This window comes from Oryctolagus cuniculus, chromosome 3 (assembly GCF_051225735.1).
Source record: "Oryctolagus cuniculus isolate XC-2025 breed Fujian yellow rabbit chromosome 3, ASM5122573v1, whole genome shotgun sequence".
Taxonomy (NCBI): domain Eukaryota; kingdom Metazoa; phylum Chordata; class Mammalia; order Lagomorpha; family Leporidae; genus Oryctolagus; species Oryctolagus cuniculus.
In genome coordinates this window covers 69606897-69627867 of record NC_142869.1, presented here as the reverse complement: position 1 = coordinate 69627867, position 20971 = coordinate 69606897, and the positions used below count along the sequence as shown (strand labels likewise).

The 20971-nt window shown below is 38.6% G+C and overlaps 1 protein-coding gene across 24 annotated transcripts in view; it reads left to right on the top strand.

The window, feature by feature from the left end:
- The window catches only part of DCAF17 (DDB1 and CUL4 associated factor 17), a 93146-nt gene that overhangs the window by 15907 nt on the left and 56268 nt on the right, over positions 1-20971 (top strand). For 8 of the 24 annotated variants that reach the window (XR_016230804.1, XR_016230806.1, XM_089328173.1 and 5 more), the window contains 5 exons: positions 3207-3343; positions 4280-4370; positions 7736-7825; positions 11682-11786; positions 12081-12186. Coding sequence is in view for 15 of the 24 variants with exons in the window: in XM_089328173.1 (XP_089184299.1) it covers positions 3207-3343; positions 4280-4370; positions 7736-7825; positions 11682-11786; positions 12081-12186 (529 nt within the window). In the remaining 9 variants the exon portion in view is untranslated. Of the gene's footprint in view, positions 1-3206; positions 3344-4279; positions 4371-7735; positions 7826-11658; positions 11787-12080; positions 12187-14403; positions 14697-15063; positions 15271-20971 lie in introns of those variants that run through there. The other 16 variants (XR_016230805.1, XM_089328174.1, XM_089328171.1 and 13 more) reach the window with 7 other exon arrangements.

Sequence of the window (20971 nt, the reverse complement as noted above, 5' to 3'; positions counted from 1 at the left end):
TGTGTAGGTGTCAGAAGAGTTGGGAGGAGTTGGGCTATAGAAAAGTAAGTTTTGGACATGCTGAGTCTAAAGCATTAAACAAGTTTATTTATAGAATTACTTCTCAGAGCCTTTAATACCAATACAACTTTGAACGATACTGAAATATGTCACTATGAGATCATTTTCTCGAACTCTTGATCTTAGAACTTTTCTTTTAAAGAGTATGTCTAAATATTAGTCTCCTGTGGCATCAGTGTTCTAAGAAACACACTGGAAAATACTAGAACAAATTAATTAGGTATTTGAATCTGGTTGGCTGTTTTTTAGGAAAAAATAGAATTCACCAAAAGACCAAAAACAATGTTTAAAGGGTAAGAGGCTAAATTTACTGTTAAACTACTTTTTTTCTCAGGCTGTTGTTTTTACATAAAACTGTAGTTTTCTAGAATTGCTGATTTCTTTTTCTGTGGATACTTATGCCCTGTTTACAGAAGACTTCTTTTTAAAATTTAGAAAACTTGAAATATATGTTTTCTTCCTTTACTCCCTAATAAAAGCTAAAAATTACTTGTGCCCTTAGCAATTTAAAGCCTTTGAATCTGTTTTCACTGGCATAGAGATGACATATTTCTTAATAGAGAAAATTTTGACTATGCCAGTATAAAAGAACAAAAATTAGCAGCAATCATGCAAAAGTTTCTAATAACCTAATTTCTGTTTTATTTCTCTTGAAACATGTTGTTCTCGGTTTGAAGTAAAACAAGATTTTCTATTAAGAAAAACTGAGACACATATGTTGTTAATGTACTGATGTAAAACTACTTTTAGTTCCCTTTTTTGAGAACAGCATGTGAGCTACAGCTTAACATTTAGGAATATAATTCTGTTGTATATGCTGCTTCAGAATTATTTTTTTAAAGATTTATTTATTTGAAAGAGTTACAAAGAGAGAGGGAGAAACAGAGAGAGAGATCTTCCATCCACTGGTTCACTCCCCAAATGGTCACAACAGTCAGTGCTGGGCCAGACCAAAGCCAGGAGCCAGGAGCTTCATCTGGGTCTCCTAAGTGGGTGCAGGGGCCCAGACACTTAGACCATACTCCACTGCTTTCCTAGGCCATTAGCAGGAAGCTGGATCAGAAGTGGAGCTGCTGGGACTCGAACTGGCACTCATATAGGATGCTGGCATCACAGGCAAGCGACTTTACCTGTATGCCACAACGCCATTCCCCAAAATTATTTTTAATAGGCAAGATGTAAACAGTACACTTCTTTTTAAAAGATTTATTTATACATTTGAAAGGCAGAGTTACAGAAAGAGAAGGGAAGATGGAAAGAGACAGATCTTCCACCTGTTGCTTTACTTCCCAAATGGCTACAACAACCAGGGCTGGCTAGGCTGAAGCCAGGAGCTAGGAGTTTCATCTGTGTCTCCCACGTGGGTGCAGGGACCCAACGATTAGGGCCATCCTCTGCTGCTTTCTCAGGCACACTCACAAGTAGCTGGATCAGAAGTCGAGTAAGCTGTGACTTTATCTGGCCCCCATGTGCGATGCTGGCCTTGCAGGCTGTGGCTTTAACCCAGTGTGTCACAGCACTGGCCCCAGATAGTGTTTTTTTTTTTTAATTTTATTTATCCAAAATACAGAGTTAGAGAGAGAGAGAGAGAAAGAGAAAGAGAAATCTTCTATCTGCTGATTCACTCCCCAAATGACTGCAGTGGCCAGAGCTGAGCTGATCCAAAGCCAAGAGCCAGGAGCTTCTTCCAGGTTTCCCATATGAGTGCAGAGGCCTAAGGACTTGGGCCATTCTCTGCTACTTTCCCAGGCACCTTAGCAGGGAGCTGGATTGGAAGTGGAGCAGCCAGGACTCAAACTGGCACCCATATGGGATACTGGTGCTATAGGCCAGGACTTTAACCAGTGCACCACAGTGCTGGCCCCCAAATAGTACATTTTTAAGAACTTCAAAATCTCAGTGAAATGACACAGGACATGGTAGAATAAAATGTTTACAACATTGCTTATAAATTTAGTATATGACTTTCAGTAGTTAGTAAGTTTAAAAAAAAATCAAAAAACAAAACAAAACTCCACCTTAGTTCTTTCCCTAACATTTGAAAGAGAAGACCGATCTTCAGGAGCTTATATAAAATAACTGTGTTTTCATTCTTTTCTATTCAGCCTAAGCAAACACCAGATTAATTCTTCTTCAAACTTCCCACTTACACTACAAATCAAAGTAGAGCCATTTGCTTCTGTTTTCTTCCTGCATTAGACTTCCACCTTGTGGTAACTCCTCAGGGACAGAAGGGCCCCAGCAGTTAGCTCTGCATTTTCTGGAAGAATTAATTGGGGGAATAAGTCTTTTTGGTTTGTTTGTTTAATTTTATTTATTTGTGAGGTAGAGTTAGAGAGAAAGGGAGAGACAGAGAGGTCTTCCATCTGCTGGTTCAGTCCCCAAAGGGCCACTGGGCCTATCCAAAGCCAGGAGCCAGGAGCTTCTTCTGGGTCTCCCATACTGGACAGGGGCCCAAGGACTTAGGCCATCTTTTACTGCTTCCCCAGGCCATAGCGCCGGCCCATTGTATAACTACTAATATTCTTACTATTATTGTTGTTTAAGATACATGGATATTTAATTATTAGTAATAATAAATTATTTCAGGCTGGCGCCGCAGCTCAATAGGCTAATCTTCCACCTGTGGTGCCAGGACCCCAGGTTCTAGTCCCAGTCGGGGCGCCGGATTCTGTCCGGGTTGCTCCTCTTCCAGTCCAGCTCTCTGCTGTGGCCCGGGAGTGCAGTGGAGGATGGCCCAGGTTCTTGGGGCCTGTACCGGCATGGGAGACCAGGAGAAGCACCTGGCTCCTGGCTTCAGATTGGCACAGCGCGCCAGCTGCAGCACGCCAGCCGCAGCAGCCACTGGGGGGTGAACCAATGGGCAAAGGAAGACCTTTCTCTCTCTCTCTCACTGTCCACTCTGCCTGTCCACACACACACACACAAAAATAACAATAATAAAAAATTATTTCAGGCCCTCAATGCTTTATGTAGATATACTCATCATTAATTTACAGTGTTACTTTTGTCTTCACTCTCTATTTGTATATTTGATAACTTTGATGTTCCTATTTGTTTCAGTATTTAGCTGTTTTTGTTGGACACTAATTACTGCAAATTGTTCATAGGCAAGCAGTTTCATTTTTATACCTCATTTTTTTTAGGGGGAAATACTTCCCAATGCATCAGATTATAAATCCTCACTCATAGCACTGACTGCTCATAATTGGCTACTTCGCATATCAGCAACGACAGGAAAAATCCTTGAGAAAATATATCTTGCATCTTACTGTAAATTCAGGTATTAACTATGAGTTTGTTAATTTATAGTGAGATTTTATTGTAAAAATTTGAGACTTGTGGCCAGGATATTTCAAGCCCCCTCATCCAGTTTTTCAGTTCATACTTATATCTTAACTTCTTTTTTTTTTTTTTTTAAGATTTATTTATTTATTTATTTTAAAAGAGTTATAGAGAGGGAGCAGCCAGGACACAAACTGGCACCCATATGTGATATCACCATCACATGCAACAGCTTTACCTGCTTTGTCACAACTCCAGCCCCTAGATCTTATCTTATAAACCTATTATCTTTTTTGTTCCTCATAATGATATTTGAAGACGTGAGGATAGAGACCCTCTATCATTTATCTGTGTACTCCTAATAAATAAATAAATAACTTATACATATTCATTGGAAGATAAACTTTTTTAAAAATTCCCTTTTTTACCCTTTGACAAATAGTATTTTCTGTGTGGGTTTCACTTTATAGTAGGTTTTCCTGAAGACTTAGTCCGTTTCATTTAAAATAACCTGCCAAGTGCAATCCAAGAACCATTTTAACTATTAGTTTTGTGGGATAAAAAACTATGGAGTGAATATGCGCATGCAAAGTGTGAAAGTAACATTTTCGATGCTATTAGTAATTTCCATTTTAAAATAGAAATGTTTATTTTCTTTTTTAGGTTTTAAATACTATTAGATCAAAAATAGTTTTTATTCATTAAGACTCCAAAAGGATTAAAATTCTCAGTGTGTGTTTTTATTTTAAATTGAGATATATTCATATAGGGATCTGGAAGGAATTCTTTTAACTGTTTTTTTAAAGTAGATTACTTTGCTTTTATAACTTAAATAACTAAGAAACTGTTTACTTATAAAATATCTACAGTATTTTTATTTTAAGTATATGGAAACTGACCCAAATAAATAAACTTCTTTTCATTCTTTTAAAAGATACTTGAGCTGGGACACTCCTCAAGAAGTCATTGCAGTCAAATCAGCTCAGAACAAAGCCTCAGCAGTGGCCCGGCAGGTAGACATGGATGTAAATATTTGATAAAATGAATAATTTGTTTCCATAGGCATTTGTCTGCAAATTTGTTATGAAGAACTAATGATCTTTGAAGCATGCTATAAAAGTTGGTAGATAGATTGTTTTTCCTTAAGCATGCTATTAAAATGGGTTTTTTGCTGTTTTCTTAAAAAAACATGGTATTTATGAATTTTTAAAAGTATGGTCTAGCAGTTTATATCAGGAAACTTAGTTTCTGTTGATGACATATGGGGAATAATATAATCAGCACTTATTGAGGACTTTTGAAAAAATAGTCTCGGGGCCACCTGTGATGCTGGCATCTCATGTAGGTGGCAGGTCATGTTCTACTTCTAATCCAGCTCCCTTCTAATAGCCTGGGAAAAGCAGCAGAGGATGGCCCAAGTGCTTGGGTCTCTGCCACCCACATGGGAGACCCAGGTGGAGCTTCTGGCTTCAGCCTGGCCCAGTCCTAACTATTGCAGCCATCTGGGGAGTGAACCAGCAGATAGAAGATGAATCAATCTCTCTCTTTCTCCCCCTCTCCCTCCCTCTCCCCCTTTCCTTCCCTCTCTCTCTCCTTCTCCCTCCCTCTCTCTCCCTCCCCCACACAACTTTCAAATAAAGAAATAAATCTTTAAAAAAATAAAAATAGTCTCAGCTTTCAGAGGTTTTCCTGTTTCTTCATATCCTGGGACATCTAGAAAAAACAAATACTGATTTTCTGTCTTTTGGCAGAATCTGTGTTCTAGTCTTTTCTCACCTTTAATTTGAACTCCTTAAACTTTGTTTTAATCCTTGATTATAAAACAGCCACATATTGTTGATTAGGAGACTGAGACCCAGATAAGTTAACTAAATCACCCCAGCCATACCACTGTGGATGACAGAACCTAAATGCAAACTCAGGCTTCCTTCACTTAGGTACTACCCCATGCTGCTCCTTGAAATTTCTATAACGCTAATGAGCAAGTAAAGTTTATGAAGAATTCTAGGATGCCTTTTAAAAACGTAACTCTTTGCTGAGTTTTACCTTACTTATATGAACACATCAACCTTCCCTTGTCAACCCTGTAGTGTATTCTCATCACATTCAAGGCCAGGGAACTCTGCTTTTCATTCCTTTCTCATCTACCTTGTTTGCTTGTTCTGAAGCCACTGTCAGCTATTTGTTGGCTATTTCCACTTACTTTTTACTATGGTTATCTATAAATATTTTTCTACTATTTTCCTGTTTCTTACCTAAACACCTTAAGAAAGTGAATGTATACCTTTTATTGAAATCTACCTCCCTTTTTCCTGATGTTTTGAGTATGACAGTCTGAGAAAGAGATACTGTCTCCTTATTGATACTTTTTTCCTTACGTTCTTTCTTACTGTGAAAGTATTGCCTTCAGAAAACTGAAATCATATAATAAACTAACAGAATATTTTATAAGTGTCTAGTTTAATTCACCTTTTAAAGAATTTGGGTTGTTAAAAAGCAACAACTTAAGCATAACTCTGTACAGTATCATCTATTAAGATTTTTCTTTTACCATGATCTGATAATGTTAATAGAAGTCTTGAAGGTATTTCTACATCCTAAATTGTTTTCCCACATCCTCACAAAAACTGTACTTTTCCTTTGGGTTTTAGGAGATTGGAGGGAGTCTCATTGGCATCTTGAAGATGTTCAATTTTTTAAAAAATGTTTTTTAGATTTACTTATTTCTTTTGGAAGTCAGTTACAGAGAAATAGGGAGAAACAGAGATTTTTTTCCAGGAGCTTCATCTGGGTCTCCCACGTGGGTGATGGGCCCAGACCCTTGGATCATCCTCAGCTGCTTTTTGCAGACCATAAGCAGGGAGCTTGATTGGAAGTGGAGCCGATGCGACACTAATGGGCACCCATATGGGATGCTGGCATTTCAGGCAGTAGCTTTACCCACTACACCACAACCCTAGCCCCCGATTTAATAAAAATGTATCCCTTTCAATGGGAGAGTGTTTTGCACCTTAAACATTACAATCTATCCTTTTATTATTTGTTTTTTTTTTCTAAATCTTTGTTATGACAGGTTTTTTTTTCTTTAATATTTATTTTCATCTACTTGAAAGGCAGAGCTACAGAGAGACAGGGAGAGAGATCTTCTATCTGCTGGTTCTTTCTACAAATGCCCACAACAGCCAGGACTGTGCTAGGTCAAAGTCAGGAGCCTGGAACTCCATCCAGGTCTCCCTTGTGAATAGCAAGGGCTTCAGGCGTTTGAGCCATCATGTGCTCCATGCCCTGGATGCATCAGGAGAAAGCTGGATCAGAAGTGGAAGAGCTGGGACTCTAACTAGCATTCCCATATGGGATATGGGCATTGCAAACATAGGCTTAACCTGCTTTGCCACAATGCCTGCCCCCAGTTATAGCAGTTTTGATTGATAGTGTTGATGATGCAGCATTTAGGATTTTGTTGAGCAGAGTCCAAATGGGATGGTGCAGGTATCTTTGCCTACCTACCACAAATTAAAAGTGTTCCTTGAAGCTTTTGCTGGAGAACTACAAGAGATTATATTTCCTAGTAGAAAAAAAACTAACTGGGCTTTGTTCTTCAAACTAAGTGAGTTATTGTCATCAAGCAGAGAAATCATTCAAGCTTTCCTTGTTGATTTTTTTCTGATTTCATAGGGATGTATCAGTGCAACACTACTTTTAAATTACATGACCATGATTATGTGTCTTTTGATTATATTATTTATTATTAGAACTCCAGTTTACAATATAAATGTAGGGTATTTTGTTGCTAAGAAATGTTTACTGAGAGAAGGCATTGCTGCCAGTTAAGCCACCGTGCATCCCATATCAGTACCTGAGTCCCAGCTGCTCTGCTTCTAGTCCAGCTCCCTGCTAACAAACCTAAGAAGCAGCAGATGATGGCTCAAGTATCTGAGTTCCTGCTGCTCACATAGGAGACCTGGATGTTGCTCTGGGCTCCTGTCTTCAACCTGGCCCAGCCGCCGCAATTGCAGCCATGTAGGGATTGAATCAGAGGGTGGAGGAGGATGAAAGAGGGTGGAAGATATCTGTGTGTGTGTGTGTGTGTGTTTCTCTCTCTTTCTGTCACTCTGCTTTTCTAATAGATTTTTTTAAGTGTTTATTATTACATTTGTTTTTGTACATTTCTGTGTACATACATAGATGTGCATGTGTGTCTGAAGGGCTTCTGGTTTAGTAGACATACCTTAATATGGTTGTCTTCTTGTTTTAAGTAACTTTATAATGTAGATAGATGGATGTTTTCATGAACTCCATGCTAGGACAGATGGATGTTTTCAACTCATGAAAACAGAGGGTTTCTGAAGTACTTTTGAGAGCTGCCTATAATTTTAGTCTTTCCTTCTAGGCAGGCATTCAGCAGCCTGTTTTGTTATACCTTGCGGTGTTCCGAGTTCTGCCATTTTCGCTTGTAGGGATTCTGGAGATCAATAAAAAGGTAAGAACTCATTTCCTACTTAATTGTAATATTTGTTGACAAGAAGATAAAATGTTATCATGTAATTACTGGATGCTTTGATTGGAAGCATTCTCCTAACTATAAAAAGCTCACTCACCTGATTGTTTCTTAGCGAAATACATAAGAACATTTGAATTGGGAAGATTGCCTAATTATCTCTTCATCCTTCTTTATGTTTTTGTGCCTTTCATGTGGCTAGTGTTGGAAACCTATGGTCATTAACAAACTGCTGTTTTACAAAGTTATAAAATGAATGAGATATTTTTCCAAAGGCAATATTCCCAAGCTTGTTAAAATGATCATTAAGCTACAACAAAATGTCCCAATTTAATTGCAAGGTATGGATCTAAAACTTGCTTTATATATAAATAAAGCTTATAATTAAATATGTAAATTTTCCAACTCATTCACTTTTGGATTTTATTGTTGCCATTGTTCTTGGTTTGTGGACTGACTAAATGAAGGAAAAAAGGGACAGAGTTCATTTGAGTAAAAGAAGCAGTCTTCTGCTTTTTTTTTTTTTAACCTAGCACCCTCTCCAGTCTTCTGCTTTTAAAAATTACTTACTTGGGAGCCGACACTGTGGTATAGTGAGTGAAGCCGCCGCCTGCAGTGCTGGCATCCTCTTTGGGCACCAGTTCATGTCCCAGCTGCTGTACTTCCAATCCAACTCTATGTTATGGCCTGGGAAAGCAGTAGAAGATGGCCCAAGTCTTTGGGCCCTTGTACCCATGTGGGAGACCTGGAAGAAGCACCTGGCTACTGGCTTTGGATCGGCACAGCTCCATCCGTTGCAGCCATTTGGGGAGTGAACCAGTGGATGGAAGACCTCTTTCCCTCTGCCTTTGCCTCTCCCTCTCTGTAACTCTTCCTTTCAAATAAAAAAATCTTTAAAAAAAAAAAAAAAAAAACTGAAACATGAATGTTGACAAATGAGATTTTTTTAAAAAATTAGGTGGATAGTTATTTATTGTGCTGCTCAACTTTTTTTTTTTTTTTTTTTTTTTTTTTTTTTTTTTTTTTGACAGGCAGAGTTAGTGAAATAGAGAGACAGAGAGAAAGATCTTCCTTCCGTTGGTTCACCCCCCAATTGGCCGCTACGGCCGGCACGCTGCGCCGATTCGAAGCCAGGAGCCAGGTGCTTCCTCCTGGTCTCCCATGCGGGTGCAGGGCCCAAGCACTTGGGCCATCCTCCACTGCCTTCCCTGGCCACAGCAGAGAGCTGGACTGGAAGAGGAGCAACCAGGACAGAATCTGGAGCCCCGATCGGGACTAGAACCTGGGGTGCCGGTGCCGCAGGCCGAGGATTAGCCTAGTGAGCCACGGCGCTGACCAACTCTACTATTTTTTTTTTAAATTTATTCATTCCTTTGAAAGTCAGAGTTACACAGAGAGAGGAGAAGCAGAGAGAGAGAGAGAGGTCCTTCATTCGATGGTTCACTCCCCAACTGGCCACAATGGCTGGAGCTGTGCCAATCTGAAGCCAGGCGCTCCTTCCAGGTCTCCCACATGGGTACAGGGGCCCAAGGACTTGGGCCATCCTCCACTGCCTTTCCAGGCCACAGCAGAGAGCTGGATCAGAAGTGGAGTAGCCAGATCTCAAACTGGTGCCCATAAAGGATGCCAGCGCTTCAGGCCAGGGCGTTAACCTACTGCACCACAGCGCTGGCCCCCCCACTAGTTTTTAAGCACCTAAAGGACTGTATAGAGGACACAATTTTTTTTAAAGTTACAATTTAAAACTTTTGTTGTTTATTTATTTGAAAGGCTAAAAGAGATCTCCCTTCCACTGATTCACTCCCCACATACCTGCAGCAGCCAAGGTTGGGTCAGACTAAAGCCAGAAGCTGGGAACTCAGTCTGAATGTTCCATGTGGGTGACAGGGACGTAGCTACTTGAGCCATTAACTGCTGTCTTTCAGGGTGCGCATTAGCAGAGCCGTTCTCAAACACAAGCACTCCAAAATGGGAGGCAAACATCCCAAGCAGCGTTTTTGTGGTGTCTTAATCATTGCACCAAATACCCACTCCAAGGACAAGATCATGAGGTTCCATTAATAGGCATGTTCATTGGCAAACAAAATGACTGTACTTCAAATTTTTATGTTATGTAAGCATAATATGCCACACTGCATAAAAACTAAAGAGTATTATCACTGGGACAGGTGTTGTGGTACAACAAGTTAAGCTGCCACTAGGGACACTCGCATCCCATATCACAGTGTGGGTTCTAGTGCCAGCTATTCTGGTTCCTATATAGCTTCCTTCTAATGTGCCTGGGAAGGCAGCAGATGATGACCTAAATACTCAGGTTCCTGCTGTCTATGTGGGAAACCAGATGGAGTTCTGGGCTCCTGGCTTCAACCTGGCCCAGCCCTGGCTGTTGTTGGCACTGGGGAGTAAACCAGCAGATGGAAAATGTCTGTTTCTCTCTGTCTTTTAAATAAATATTTCAATAAATCTTTTTGTAAAGTATTTTTATATTTTGTGATAGGCATTTTGAATAATTTACATTGTTATATAATGTATTCAATTAAGAAACAACTACCCAAACCCTAAAGGTAGAAAATGGAGGAGCCAGGATTTGAACTTGGAGCGACTCCAAAGTATATGCTACTTTATTATAACACTCATTATTTTAAAATATGTTTGAATTACACAGTCTTCTTCAAAATAGAGAACCAGGATCAGTGAATTAAAAAGTCCTAAGCTAGTCAACATCAAAGCAACATGTAATTATAATTATCCTTAGAAGACAAAAAGCACACAGCTCATAATTTTATGATTGGTCTCTTTGTGCTTATGAATTAAATAATTGAGTATGCTTATCACAGTATATAACAGGACTGAGCATTTTGCAAAGTCATAAGTTGCTTCTATTTATTCTTATATATCCAAGAGACTCATTTAAGGGATTAAGTTTTGATAGTGGTTACTTGAGATTGAAGCACATCTTTCACTTACCATCTGTCGTTAATACTACCCAGAGACCAAGCTCAGAATGTACTTTTAAGTTATTTATTGATGTGGTAAATCTTTGCTAAATAATCTGTCTTGAGTAGAAACAGATTTTCATTTCATATTTAGTTGTTCTTTCACTGCTATGAATATGTGCCTATATTGTCTTTTGTTAAATGTTCAAATAGGCACAGAGTCAAGTTCTTTATCTGAGCTGTAAGGAGAATCATGACAGGCTCCTATGTATAGAACAGAAAGGGAACACGCAGTGAGCCAAAGCCTTTTTCAGGGTCTGCTAGGCTGAGAGTCTCTGTCCATGTTTAGTCTAACTTGTTTGACTTTTCTATGACTAAAAAGATTTTGTTGAAGATTTTAAAAATTAGGTAGTGGTACAGTTATGGAGTTGGCTGTTTCTCTTATAATGACTTTCCAAGATTTAACCTTTTCACCTGTAATAAGCTAAACACTTATGTCTTTGCAAAGAACATTTTAGCATAAGGAATGGGTCTCTGGCAGGATATGCAGGTAAATTATTCATTTAGAATTACGTAGCCTCGATGTATGCCAATGTCCATGAGGAATGGAATTTGTTATTAATAAGTATTGACAAAGCTGTGAAGCAAAAGAATGCTGGTACATCATTTGGTGTGGGAGGGCTGTTACACTTCCATTTGCTGCAGTCGAACAGCCAGTAGCTTGCTGCTTGCCACTAGTAACACCCTGGCTTTGCATTGCTGAGTTTTATTAAATTTTACTGCTAGGTAGCAGTGTTTTAATGGTGACCTGAATATTAAGCAAGAGCACAAACCACTGTAAACACTCAGAGGATTGGCCTTTTTCTGGTCTTTTCTCAGGAGATATCTGCCTTTTCCCTCAGATTTTCGGGAGTGTTACAGATGCTACTTTGTCTCATGGGATACTGATTGTGATGTACAGCTCGGGATTGGTCAGACTGTATAGCTTCCAAGCCATCACTGAACAGGTAAAGATAACTGAAATTTGCCATATTATAATTAGTATGAGGCCCAGACTGAGGTATGATTTTTTTTTAAGTGAGATGCTTTTAGAGTAAGGTACTTGTATTGATTTCAGCTCTAAAACTGTAGAAATACAGAAAGACAAAGAACCTTTAAAAGATGGGTGGGGAAGGTAAACAGAAAGACCCTGGAATAATGACTATTTTCTCTGTCATATACATGTGAATTTTATTGTTTTCTCTGCAGACAGCAAATAAATAGGTGCTAAAGCCACCATTTTTGTTTTGTTTTGTTTTTAGTTCATGCAACAGAAACTTGACTTAGGGTGTGCATGCAGATGGGGTGGGACTGCTGGAACTGTAGGAGAGGCTCCTTTTGGCATTCCTTGTAATATTAAAATAACAGGTATGGCTACTGTATAGTATTTTTCACATTAAAATATAAGTGGTCATATAAATAGTTATTAACTGTAATCATACATATGTGTTTTTAATTTAATTATAAACTTGATTTATTTTACTCCTATGCAGCATATTCCTTGCTATTGAGTGAGTGTTGACTAAAGTCTGTATTATTCATGGACCCAAAGGGCTGGGTCTTGCTTGGCCAGAGACTTGGGCTAAATCACTTTCCCTTTCTGTTCCTTGATTTTCTTGTTTGTGAAGTGATAAGTTGCAGCAAATGATACCATAGTCGTACCCTCATAACTGAACATTTTAAATTTCTGTGAATCTTACCCATCTCTAAGAAAGGTGTTTTCCAAGGAAAATATTATTACCATGTCAACTGAAGTTAAAACCTAGACACAGAGAAAACTTGATGTAACACACAAAAAAGGAAACTGTACACAATTCTCTTTAAAAAGAAAATTATATACAATTCTGTCAAAAAGTTCCATATGTAACTATTAATTTCAGCAGTGTATTAAAAGAAATTCAGCCACTACTCAAATTGAGCTATACTAAAAGAAATTAAGCATTACCTTCCAGAGTTTCACCTAAAAATATGAGGTTTACGGGTTGGAAGTAGAAGGAAATGTCCTCAACATGATAGTAATGACTGCTAATGAACTAAAAATTGAGACAAATATATATTACAATAATAAAACATATTTCTCCTTTAATTTACTCGGGATTTTTGTATCTATTCACAAACAGTAAACCACCGATGGATTCCTAAGGAACCTTATATTTCAGGTGAAATCCCAAAGGTATTTCTAATACAGCAGAGTAAAACAGGATTTTTTTTTTATCATTATTTAACATTGTATCATCAACAGATCAAGAATTTGAAATGGGTGGTGGCACTGTGGCATGGTGGGTTAAAGTGCCACCTAAATACCAGCATCCCATATGGATGCTGGTTCAATTCCTGACTGCTCCACTTCTGATCCAGCTCCCTGCTAATGAACCTGATAAAGCAGTGGAAAATGGCCCAAGTACTTGGGTTCCTGTACCCACATGGGGAATCCAAAAGACACTCCTGGCTTCAGCCTGGCCCAGCCCTGGCCACTGCAGCCATTTGGGTAGTGAACAAGGACGGAATATCTCTCTCTCTCTGTCTCTCCCTCTCTGAAACTCTGCCTTTCAAATAAAACAAATAAATTTTTTAAAAAGGCAATGAAATGAAATGGAAGTTGTAATTGTTAGTTAAAAAATGTTCTTTTATTAGTAAATGGTAATTTATAAAAATTACTGAAAAGGTTCAAAATAGCCAATTGAATTATGCATGTCAATATTTTTTAAATTATCCAGTATTTAGATACCTTGGACAAACTGAATTAGGCAGTTTTATGAAAATTCAGAAGTACATCCTAACCCTAGTAATACCTCCTGTATTCAAAACAAATATACTAGCAGAAATCTATTAAGAATTTTTAAATTATAGTGCCTAGTGGTACTTAAATGGGTTAATTTGAAAAGAGTTTCCCAAAATAGTAGCCATTATGCTTGTTGAAATACAGAGACTAAGTGTGTAAAACAAAGAACAAAGTGAAAAGGACAGAACACATAGAGCCTAAAAGATTACACTGTGGTTTTTGTCTGTTTGTAGAAGAAATACTGGGCAGTGCTAGATTTGAGATCAGAATCTTAGTCCACTACTAGTAAAGGTGAAATTCCTCTACTAGTTAGTATTATAGTGGGCAAAATTACTTAACCAGTCTGAGACTTACATAGTTTAACTTTAAAAGAATAATGCTTGAAATCTATGAAATTGTTAATCATAATACAACATATTCCCATGATTTTTGGACATTTGGTTACGAAAAGTAGCATGTTATTTGAGTGTTTATTTCACACTGTAGAGACAAATTCTGTTCATTTCTTGAAGTTTGTTTTATAGTGTTGCTAAGGTTTATACAAAATGATATTTATTTTAACTTGAGATAATTTGTCTTAGTGCAAAGACAGTAAATTTTCATGACAGAAAAATGGGGAAATAACGATGAGCAAGAAAAAATTTAAAATACTCATGTCTTTTTCATGGAATTGTTATCACTTTGTTTTTTATTTCCTAAGTTTATAGTATGTATGTATATTTCTATATGTTTAAAATTACCAAAGAATCTTATCAGAAATGTTATTTTATAACTTGCTTTTTTTTTTTTTTTTTTTTTGACAGGTAGAGTTAGACAGTGAGAGAGAGAGACAGAGAGAAAGGTCTTCCTTTTTCCGTTGGTTCAGCCCCCAAATGGCCACTACGGCCAGCGTGCTGCGCCAATCCGAAGCCAGGAGATAGGTGCTTCCTCCTGGTCTCCCATGCCGGTGCAGGGCCCCAGCACTTGGGCCATCCTCCACTGCACTCCTGGGCCACAGCAGAGAGCTGGACTGGAAGAGGAGCAACCGGGACAGAACCGGCACCCCAACCGGGACTAGAACCCGGGGTCCTGGCACCGCAGGTGGAGGATTAGCCAAGTGAGCTACGGCACTGGCCATAACTTGCTTTTTTAAAAAATTCATCTATTGAGGTATAATTCACATGTAACTAAATGCACCCATTTTAGCTCTATGGTTTGAGTTTTATGAAACCACCTATTGAGATTTGGAATCTTTTCATCTTCCCTAAAAGTTGCCTGTTCCCAGACAGTTCTCTCCTTTCATTATAGATTAAAATGATATTTTCTAGAGTTTCATATAAATGGAATCATGTGGTATGTATGTTTTTGTCTGGCTTCTTTGTTTCATGTTGCATGTATCTGTAGCCTAACCTTAATTTGTTTTTTATTTTTTATTTTGTTTTATTTTATTTGTTTATATTTGTTTCATTTCATTTGGGACACAGATCTTCCATCTGCTGGTATACTCCCCAAGTGCCTGCAACAGTCAGGATCCAGCCAGGCCAAAGCCAGGAGCCTGGAACTCAATCTGAGCCTCCCACGTAGAGGGCAGAGACCCAGCTACTTGAGCCGTCACTGATGCCTCCCAGGTGCACCTTAGCAGGAAGATGGAATCGGAGCTGGGACTCAAGCCAGGCATTTTGATACAGGATGTGGGTATCCTGCCCATAATTTCCATGTAAACTATTTAATAGATAAGCTTGTGAAAACAGTAAAGTTGGAGTTCTTGTTCTCTTTATATCAAAATAAATAATAGGTGGAACAACTGTTGTAAAGTTCTAGAAGAGGCAGGCATTTAACTACTATCTAAGATAGCTTCATCCCGTATCACAGTACAAGCCTGGCTCTGGCTCCTGACTCCAGCTTCCTGCTAATGCAGACCCTGGGAGGAGGCAGTAATGGCTCAAGTAATTGGCTTCCTACCATCCAATGGGAGACCTGGATTGAGTTATCAACTTTAGGCTTCACTCCTGCCCATTTCCAGCCATCGTGGGAATTTGAGGAAGTGAATCAGTGGATGGAATCTCTCTCTCTCTCTTTCTCTGTCTCTCTACCTTTCAAGTAAATTAATTAATTAAAAGTTGTAGAAGAAAACAGGAAGATCTTAAGAATGACATAAAATTCAAAGCCACAAAAGAAGAGATTGATAATTTGGATTATGTTAAAATTCTGATTGGCAGATAACAAACATAAATACAACATAAAGCAACTCGAAACTGAAACAAGAAACAGGGACTGCTATCATACAGAGCATGCTAGAAGGGAGCAGCTTCCTCACACGGAGAGTCTCCTACAGATCAAGAGAGTGACAGCACAGTTTAAAAATGAACAAAGAATCTTGCTCAAAAGAAGGAGAAATAAAGAGCTTTTGATGAGTGGAATACAAAGCTCAAGGTCACTGAAAAGAGAAATGAAAATTTAAATCATGATAGATAACGTCTTTTCAGATTTTCAAATATCAGAAGTTTAGAAATTTTGATATAATATGGCAAATATGGTTTATTGTTGGGGTCCTTTAAGGAGGAAAGTTGTCAATATGTATGAAAAATTGTAATGCATATAACCTTTGAGCCCAGCAATTCCACTTCTAGGAATTCATCCCAGATCATTCACAGGTGTAGAAAATGATAAATGTACTATTTTAACATTATTTCTAATAGCAAAATATCAGTTATTGGGAATTGGTTCTACTAGTAGGCTATCATTATATGACAGTATCATGAATTATTAACTTAAAAAGAAATGGGAGGGCTGGCACTGTGATGGTAGCAGGTAAAGCCCCTGCACCTGTGTGCTATACCTGGAAGAAGCTCCAGGCTCCTGGCTTCAGATCGGCCCAGTTCCGGCCATTGTGGCCATCTGGGGAGTGAACCAGCAGATGAAGACCTCTCTCTTTCTGCCTCTGCCTCTCTGTAGCTCTGCCTTCCAAATAAATAACTCTTAAAAAAAAAAAAAAAAAAAGAATTCTTTTTGCACTGGTATAGAAAAATTCCCAAGGTATATTATTATTAAGTGGGAGAAAATGTGGGTGCAAACTGTCTATAAATGGCCTCATTTGTGTTTTTATGCTCATATAGTTATATATATGTACTCAGAGGCATTTGGATTTGCTTGTAATATATAGCAAGACTTTAAGAAACCTGATAGGTGATCGTCATCTTTGAGGAGATACAGGTGAAAGGAAGGCTTAGTTTTCATTATACAGTTCTGATACTTTTTTTTCAAAAAAAATGTTTATTTGTTTTAAAAGCAGAGTTACAGAGAGAGCAAGATCTTCCATCCACTGGTTCATTCTCCAGATAGCCACAATGGCCAGAGCTAGGCTGATCAGAAGCCAGAAGCTTCTGCCAGGTCTCCCGTGTGGATGCAGGGATCCAAGGACTTGGGCCACCTTCTGCTGCTTTTCCAGACCATAGCAGAGAGCTGGATCAGAAATAGGACAGCTGGGACTCCAAACCAGCACCCATATGGGATACCAGCACTGCAGGCGGCGGCTTTACCTGCTATGCCACAGTGTCAGGCCCCCTGATGCTTTTTAAGTGTAATGCTTATAGTACCTATACCAAAAAGTGGTTCTTATGTGTATGCATGAGCATATCCTTGTGTTAAGAACTTGACTGACGTGTCATTTTATGAATTATAATTTATTTAACAAATTCCCTACTTTAGACATTTAAGCTGTTTCTAATTTTCTGTGATTATAAATAGTATAAACATATTTGTAACCATTTGATCCTTGCCTGAATCAGTTATGTTACTGTGAGTTGCTGAATGGCAGTTTTAAAAGTTCTATCATTTCTTCATCTCCTTATAGCTGGCATTTTTCTATAAATAAAAAATTTTAATATATCAAATGGGAATGAACTGCAAGTCTTCCTAAAATGTCAAGGTAGATGCTTATTCCTTTCCTTTAATTATCAGTATTCAGAACAAGAGCTTGGTCTACTAGTCACTTCCAATAGAGACAAACTATATAAAAACAATAGACATTAATTTTTGTCTAGTGTTATTATATAGTTATAGTCATGAGTGATGCTCAAATTATCCCATATTTTGCCAACAAGAACTCCGTTTTGACATAGCCTCAAGTCTTGAAGAATTTCCTTGCTCTCTGGAGCATTGACATGTCCTAAGTTTACCTTTTGCTTTGCTTGCTAGAGCTGACAAGGACCCACTTCAGAAGAGAACATCATTTGAGCCTATCAGTTTCCTGGGGTTGCTGTGATACTGCATACTGGGTAGCTTTAAATAACAGCAATTTCCAAGCCCAAAATCAAGGTGTTGGCAGAGCCGGCTTCTTTCTGAAGGGTCTAGGAAAGAATTCTTGCTTGCCTCTCTGGTGTCTCGTAGTAGCTGGCAGTCCTTGGCGAGTGGCAGAATAACTGCAGTTTCTGCCTATCTCATCTCATGGCCTTACTCCCTCTGTGTCTTCACAGCTCTCTCTCTCTCTTTACTTATGATACCAGTCATTGAATTTCGGCCCCACTCTTATCCAGTGTGACCTTAACTTGATTATACATATTTACAAAGGCCTTATTAACAAAATCATTCACACACACTGGGAGTCAGGACTTTAACATTTCTTTTGGGGAGACACAATTCAACACACCACAGAGACCAAATCTAGTTAATTCATTGTGATTGGATGTCCTTAATCTTCACCCTTTCAGTAAACAGAACTGGAAAAACATGAAAGCAATTCATTTGTTCATTTCATATTTGCAACTTTAACCATTCTTTTTTGATTTTATGCTTCATCCCAGATTTCTTCATTGCTTATCCTACAATTTATATCTAATAGTCTTAAAATGGTGCTACTAGTGTTACTGCCAAAAGTAAAGTAAGGGGTGAAGATTAAGGTTTCTCTGCTGTTCCTTTTCTTCTTAGTATACACTTGGTATACACAGAGAATAATGTGTTCAAAACTAATTTGAAATCATTTTTCTATAGGATTAGGTTATCAATTTGATACAATTAGGTTGACTTGTTTCCATTTCTTTTCAATTTTTAGGTTTGCTGTTTCCCATTTGATTTTATTCTTGGAGTTGTAAAATGTGAATGTAATTGAAAGGTCAAAACTATATAAAAAGATACACCCTGAGAAATTTTGTTTCTAAGCCTAGCCCTTCCATCCTGTTACTTCCCACCACTCATCTCACATCTGCCCCCCCTCATTTTCAGTTTCTGGTTTATCCTTCTGTTATTTCTTTTTGTAAAAATAAGCATGTATGTATACTTTATTGCCTTCTTTCTTACACCATGTTTGGTATGTATCTCTTCTTTTCCCTGTATCTTTACTTAACATGTATCAATATTTTTAACAATCATTCATTTAGTAAAAGGAATATATAAGGATAATTCTCCGCTATATTTAAAGATTATTTTAAGAATCATTTCTTACTATGGCCCTAAAGCAATACAACAGTCATTTACTTTGTGTTGAACTCTCTTTTGAAGTATTATTGTTTGAACTTTTAGAGTCAAAGTATTCTGAATAATTGTAATATTTTCTTTTTTGTTTCCTAATTTTTTATGTTTAAAAAATTTTTGATTAGCATATAATACCCATTTTTATGAAATATGGTAAAATATTTCAGAACATGTGTAAGTGTCAAATGAACAAATCAGGAAATTAGCCCTTTTTTTTCAAGATTTATTTTATTTATTTGAAAGTCAGAGTTTCTTAGAGAGAGGTTGAAATATAGAGAAAAGTCTTCTACCTGCTTGTTCACTCCCCAGATGACTGCAACCACCAAGGCTGGACCAGGCCAAAGCCAGGATCCGGAAGTTTCATCTAGGTCTCCCACATAGGTACAGGGATTCAAGGACATATGCTGCTTTCCCAGGTGTATTAGCAGGGAGCTGGATCAGAAGTGGAGCAGCCAGGACGTGACCCAGCGCCCATATGGGATGCTGGCATCACAGGTGACAGCATAACTCGTTAAGCCAAAATGCTGGCCTCGGCCTTTTCTTTATGTTTAGAGCCTTCTAGATCCTGTGTTCCAATTCTTTATGCAGTATATAATATACTGTTATGATTCTAGTGATCTCACTATGCTGTGGAACACTAGAACTTATTACTTCCATCTGACTATGTTCTGGTGCTTGTTATGCAGCCTCCTTTTATATCTTTTCCCACCCTTCCCATCGTTTAGTAATTGCTATTCTAAGTTCTTACCAACTTTTAATTTCTACATATGCCTGAGAATATGGGGCATTTGTCTTTCTGTATCTGGCTTTTTTCACATTTTGCTACAAATGTCAGAATTTCACTGTTTTTTTAACAGTTGGATAATACTCTGTTCTGTGTATATAGACCACATTTTCTTTAAGCATTCATCCATTAATCAATATATAGGTGTATTAAGTATCTTGCCTATTGTGACTAATGCTGCAGTGAACTTGGGAGTGCAGGTACTCCTTTCATATCCTGATTTCATTTCCTTTGTATACATATCCAGAAAAGGAATAGAAGTGGAACATTGTACGTGTAATTTTAGTTTTTTGAGGAACTTCCATGTTGTTCTCCATAATGGCTTTACTAATTTGCATCTCACACACAGTGTATAAGGGTGTCCATTTCTCCACATCATCACCAGCACTTGATTTTTTTTTTTTTTCTTTTTTGGTAGCGTGTCTCTAGGACTTCTTTCTGTATTCTTCTTTGCTTTGGGGTTAGTCTGAATAGCAGATCTGGGCCTACCCCTTGGAGACTGCAAGAGTAAACCAAAAAACTCCCTGGAATGAAGATCTGAGAAGAGCTTTAAGAGCTTTTTTTAAGAAGAGAAGGTTTTGTTTTCTCCCCCCTCCCCCCCACCTTTTTTTTTTTTTTGACAGGCAGAGTAGATAGAGAGAAAGAAAGGTCTTCCTTTTGCCGTTGGTTCACCCTCCAATGGCCGCCACAGCTGGCGCGCTGCGGCCAGTGCACTGCACTGATCCGAAGGCAGGAGCCAGGTGCTTCTCCTGGTCTCCCATGGGGTGCAGGGCCCAAACACTTGGGCCATCCTCCACTGCCTTCCCGGGCCACAGCAGAGAGCTGGACAGGAAGAGGGGCAACCGGGAAAGAATCAGGCGCCCCGACCGGGACAAGAACCCGGTGTGCTGGCGCCGCTAGGCGGAGGATTAGCCTATTGAGCCGCGGCGCCAGCCTTTACAGATTTTTGTTTGTTTGTTTGAAAGAGTTAAGAGGGAGGGAGAGACAAAGAGGTCTTCCATCCGCTGGTTCACTCCCCAGACGGCGACAACCAGGATTGGGCCAGGCTGAAGCCAGGAGCCAGGAACTTCATCTGGGTCTCACACATGGGTAGCAGGGGCTCAGACACTATCTTCTGTTACTTTTCCCAGGCCACCAGC